We start from the raw sequence: 5,301 nt of genomic DNA, 5'->3' as shown, positions 1-5,301 counted from the left end.
CCTCCTGAGTAGCTGGGATTACAGACACGCGCCACCATGCCCAGCTAATTTTTTGTAGTTTTAGTAGAGACGGGGTTTCACCATGTTGACCAGGATGGTCTCGATCTCTGGACCTTGTGATCCACCCGCCTCGGCCTCCCAAAGTGCTGGGATTACAGGCTTGAGCCACCGCGCCCAGCCCTGACAACAAAATTCTTGGAGTTATTACTAATGTCTCCAAATAAGCAGTAAAGTGAAATGAAGTGTTTTTACCTTTTTCTTCTAAAAAAATGAAATGCTTGCTGGAGAGTAACAGGTAAAATGGAGGATATGAACATATGGGCTGACATTTTCTGAAAAACGCCATCAAAACACACCCCTCGCCATGAGAACAGGGCAGATGCTTACTTAGTGAAAGAAATCTTAGAATAAGACACTTGAAGTCTCAGAAATTGGAGCATAGCTCAGGTCCACTAACAGTGGGCTCACACAGCCTACTTGAGGTCTCCTCCCCTCTCTCACACCTTCAGTCTATATAAAGATGGGCAGAATACAAGATCCCAACCTAACACTGTGGTTCATAGGAGAAAACCAATACACTTCAGATGCAGTGATTAGATAAACAATAATTCATCTATTAATACCCTCAGAGAAAACAAAAAGGTCTGGCCAGAACTGCCCGTGTTTTGCACAAGTTAAAAAATAAAGGATCTGGCAGCTATGCAAATACATTTATGGGAGAGAAGGGGAAAGAGAGAAAGGAGGAGGGGAATAGGGGCAGGGGTTATTTTACTGTTAACATTATTGGACCTGAACCAGGAAGCAGGAGGGGAAAAAAGAAAAAGAGGAGGCGGGGATGAGGGGAAGGGACATTTAAAGGAAGAAGAGCCCAAAAACTATCTAAAATTGAGGGAAGTAGAGGGGGAAGTTGGAAGATATAGGAGTTCTAATATCTTTATCTTTCAGAGTTTGGAGCCAACGGATAGTGTCTAAAAAGAAATTTGTAATAAAGAAGACTAACATTTTAATATTCTTTAAAATCATTTTTTAGCTTTTAGAAAATAGCTCTTAAAGAAACATTTATGTGACGTTCAAAAATTCTTCAGTTGCATTTCTTTTTCTTATGTCATGTTAAAACAAATGTAATATTTCTATAATTAACATATTAATAGAAACTATGATATAACTCCATTTTTCTAAAAGTATTTCCTTTTATCAATCTACCTACCTAAATATGCATATGTACGTATCTACATAATCACAGATACAGATACATGAAATACAATTTACCTTTACTGTGTGAAGGTAATGAACTTGGATGTTTTTATTGCATTCTTATTCTTCTCCTTTTCATTTAAAAAGGCTGTTACTAGGTTACAACCCACACTTTGTAAAACACTACATGTTCTTTCTTGCCTGTATTCACAAACTTTGTTTCTTAAAAAAGTATAAAATTTCATGTTTTACAACTGCCTCAACTTGCTTTTAAATGAGTATAACATGAAAACAGTTATGTTTCTTACTTTCATTGCAAAGACAGCCAAGTTATAATAACACCAGGAAAAGTGTTATTATACTGTCACATAATGGTATCTCAATAACAGGAAAGAAATGAGTAGATCTGAGTGCATAAGTTCTTAAGTTATTCTGCTGTGTTAAGTAGAGGGTTACATTCTCCTACCTCTGAATCACAGTAGAGAGGAGGTGAGTTTACGGAACAGCAGTGGGAGGCAAAGTCTGAGCGCCTGTCAACCAGCTCTGCCAGTTCCTTGGGTGTGACGTTGGGCAATTTTGCTCTTAGTCTTTCTGCCAGTCTGAAAAACCATTTAAATGTAAGATCTTACTAAATGTATTTATTTTATAAAAATTTCTAATGCAAAATAATAGCCATTTCAAATCTTTTACAATAAAAATGAAAATAGAAATACTTGCCAGTCTCAAGAAAATTCTACACCTGTGGTATAGAAACGTCAATTTGAGGTCAGAAAGTGAAACCTATGCCTCTTCGAGATCATGAACGTAAACATACAAACATTGGCTGAATTGGAATTCCAGTCTTTATTCTTTCATTTGCTCATTATTTCAACATGGAAGAATACATCTATTTTTTTTCCTAACCTTTCATCTTCTCTTCAGTTTTAGATTTCAAATTCCTTAAAAAATATTTCCTTTACAGGACCTCATGCCAACTTAATGCCTTTTTTCTCTCATAATTTATATACTTTCACCTTTAGTTTACCTACTTCTCAACTCACTATGTTGGAAAACACTGATATGAGAGTCAGAAAACTTTGGCTTTTGTTTTTAGCTCTACTAAAAATGAACTCTCCATCTCTCTTTCAGGACGGTGATGGGACTTTGTCTCCTGATTCTTTCAATTTGAACATTCAATGATCTCAGTGTCTCTTCACACTCAAAATAAACAACCCAGCCTGGTTTTATGACTTTCTTCAGGAAATGCTTGCCAGTCCAGCAGTGGGCAATGGGAGGTAAGAAGACCCATATTAATCTAGACTTGGGCTTGGCAAGGGTGGGTGCTGGGAAGGCACAAAAGGGTAAAGGGGACTAGTTATTTCAAAAAAGCATTGTTGAACCCCAGGGTGGTGGGGAGGAGGGGCTCAAATGAGGCAAGAGGAGACTCATGCAAAAAAGAAGTAGGGGGGAGATGGGTAGGGATTAGGATCTAAGAATTTTACTAAATATAGCTTGGGAAAATGACATGGTTTTCTCAATTTTCTCAATGGAGACTTTCCTCAAGAACCCAGTACCACTTCTTTCCTTACTAATGGCCTATTATTTTACAGTTAATGCCTATTTATAGAAAAATGCTTTTTCCTCCTCTTCATTGAGAAAAATAACTTAATTGAGAAAAAAAACCACCAATAATTTTATTGGTGGTTAAGATTTCTATTTCTAATTTATAGGGAATATATGCAGGTGATAGCTGACACTATGCTTGATTGAAAGTTTGGGTATTCTTGCCAGGCAATATGCCAAGAAGTTATAATGTTTCTCAGCAGTTTTAAAGGTCCTCAATTTTATATAGCAATATCTACAGAAAATTCTGGGATAAGAATGTTGATAAGCTATGTACTCATTTTGCCATTTTGAATCAAGTTCCTGCAGATAGATTTTGTAATCTATAGTTTTGTGGCTGTGTTTCAATTGCCCACGCACTTGATACACATGACAATTTTCCCCTGGAAAAACACTTAGCTGCTTCTTATACAGATAATAAATTTTGAACTACTTTTTAAAAACTAAAACGACTTAGGGGGTACAAGTGTATTTTTGTTACATGGATGTATTGCATAGTCATGAATTCTAGGCTTTTAGTGTAACCATCACCCAAATAGTGTACGCCGTACCCAAGAGGGACTTCCTTATCCTTCACCCTTCTTCTACCCTCCCACCCTTTGGGGTCTCCAACGTCTATTATTCCACTCTATGAGATTCTGACTACTTAAAAAAACTCCTAATTGCACCTCCATTTTTTATTGTTCACTGAAGACAATCTTATGTTTTCAACTATGCTTTCAGTTCATAGTACTAAGAAAATATTATTGATGAATTTGGAGGATACAGCCAGAAAATGTTTCTTACTTTTTCTTGTACTCAGTAAATGTATTTTCTGAATAATCTGCACATAGTTCTTGTCCCTTGTCAATGAAAGAAGCTAGTTCCTTCTTTAGTAGAGGGCCCTGTAAGAAAACAATAATTGCATAACAAAATTATTTGTCTTGAAACATTGTCCCATCAGGCCGTCAAATCAAAATGTTGCCTACATTAAGCATTGGCAAATATCTTCTACAGAAGGCTGGATAATAAATATTTTAGGATTTGCAGGCCATATATGGTCTTTGTTGAAACTACTCAATTCTGTACAGAAGCAGTTGTAAGCTTTGCAGAAACAATGAGGATGACAGTGTTCCACTGGAAGTTAATGTATAAACACTGAAGTTTGAATTTTGTATAATGTTCATGGGTCATGAGATACTGATGTTCTATTGTTTTTTTTCCCCCAGCAATGTAAAACTGTAAAACCATTTTTCTATTTTTGGTTTGTAGGCCATACAAAAGTAGGCAGTGAGCAAGTTTTGGCCCATGATCTATAATTTGCCAACCCTTGATGTACGTGCTTCATAAAGAAAATCTAGCAAATATACCTTAACATTAAAACAGGCAGTTGAGTCTTCAACATCACAGCATTCACCAAGTCTTTTTAGGGTTGGGTCAAGTACTTTACTGAGGAATACTTCTGGAAGATGAGTCCTTCTGCTTAGTTCAAGTGTATACCTAGCATGAGGGAGAAAAGGAGATATTTACTTCTTTTGCGTGTGATGGAGTCTCCCTCTGTCACCCAGGCTGAAGTGTAGTGGCTCCACCTTGGCTCACCGCAATCTCCGCCTCCCGAGTTCAAGCGATTCTCATGCCTCAGCCTCCTCAGAAGCTGGGATTACAAGCACCCGCCACCATGCCCAGCTAATTTTAGTATTTTTAGTAGAGTTGGGGTTTTACCATGTTGGCCAGGGTGGTCTGGAACTTCTGACCTCAAGTGATCTGCTTGCCTCAGCCTCTCAAAGTGCTGGGATTATATGCATGAGCCACTGCACCTGGCCTACATTTTGAAATGTGAAACAACTATCATAAAGGCAGAGCTGTGGTTTCTGCATCTTAATTAAAAGAAGAGATTTAGCTCAGACTGACTCTAAATTAACATGTTTTGGATTACAAAATACTTTCATTGAGATACAAGTTATTAATACTTGCTACTGTGACTAGTCAATACTGAGTTAAAGCTTTGTGTGTAATATACATTTATATTATATATAAACATATCTATTTCAAATGCATATGGAACTGTCTTTGTGCAAACATAATATGTTTGACCCCATATAAAGCAACATGTGGGTACTTTAGAAGGCTTTTCTGTGAAAATAGGTTTGTGTAAATTCCTTTATTATGTCTTATCCCACTGCCGCCTATGCACTTATTTTTTTTTTCCCCCATTGGTTCAACATGTATTTATTGGGCAGCTACTATGTGCCAGACACTCTACAGCAGTAAAAACAACAGACAAGGGCAATGAAGTGGAAAGGGCTTGGTATGTTCCAGGAACTGAAAGTAGGCCAACACAATCAATGGATTGGAGGGGGCCACAGTGGAAGCAGAAAAGAGGCTATTACAGGCATTTAGGCGAGAGGCGATGGTGGCTCGAACTAGGACAGTGGCAGAAGAGATGGCGAGAAGGGAACACATGTACAATCCACTTAGCTGATAGAACTGACAGGACACTCAGAGGGCACCCTCGGAACATTAAGG

General features: G+C 37.7%; 1 protein-coding gene across 1 annotated transcript in view; it reads right to left on the bottom strand.

Annotated features, from left to right (window-relative positions):
• The window catches only part of GC (GC vitamin D binding protein), a 41,080-nt gene that overhangs the window by 9,131 nt on the left and 26,648 nt on the right, over positions 1-5,301 (bottom strand). The window contains exons 8-10 of the mRNA XM_017501626.2: positions 4,146-4,275; positions 3,583-3,680; positions 1,661-1,793 (exon numbers count right to left, since the gene is read on the bottom strand). Coding sequence (XP_017357115.2) covers positions 1,661-1,793; positions 3,583-3,680; positions 4,146-4,275 — 361 coding nt within the window. The remainder of the gene's footprint in view (positions 1-1,660; positions 1,794-3,582; positions 3,681-4,145; positions 4,276-5,301) is intronic.

The sequence above is a fragment of the Cebus imitator genome, unplaced genomic scaffold (genome assembly GCF_001604975.1).
Source record: "Cebus imitator isolate Cc_AM_T3 unplaced genomic scaffold, Cebus_imitator-1.0 Scaffold283, whole genome shotgun sequence".
In the NCBI taxonomy this organism is placed as follows: domain Eukaryota; kingdom Metazoa; phylum Chordata; class Mammalia; order Primates; family Cebidae; genus Cebus; species Cebus imitator.
The sequence above is the reverse complement of the archived record's forward strand: the minus strand, read 5'-3'. Positions and strand labels throughout refer to the sequence as shown.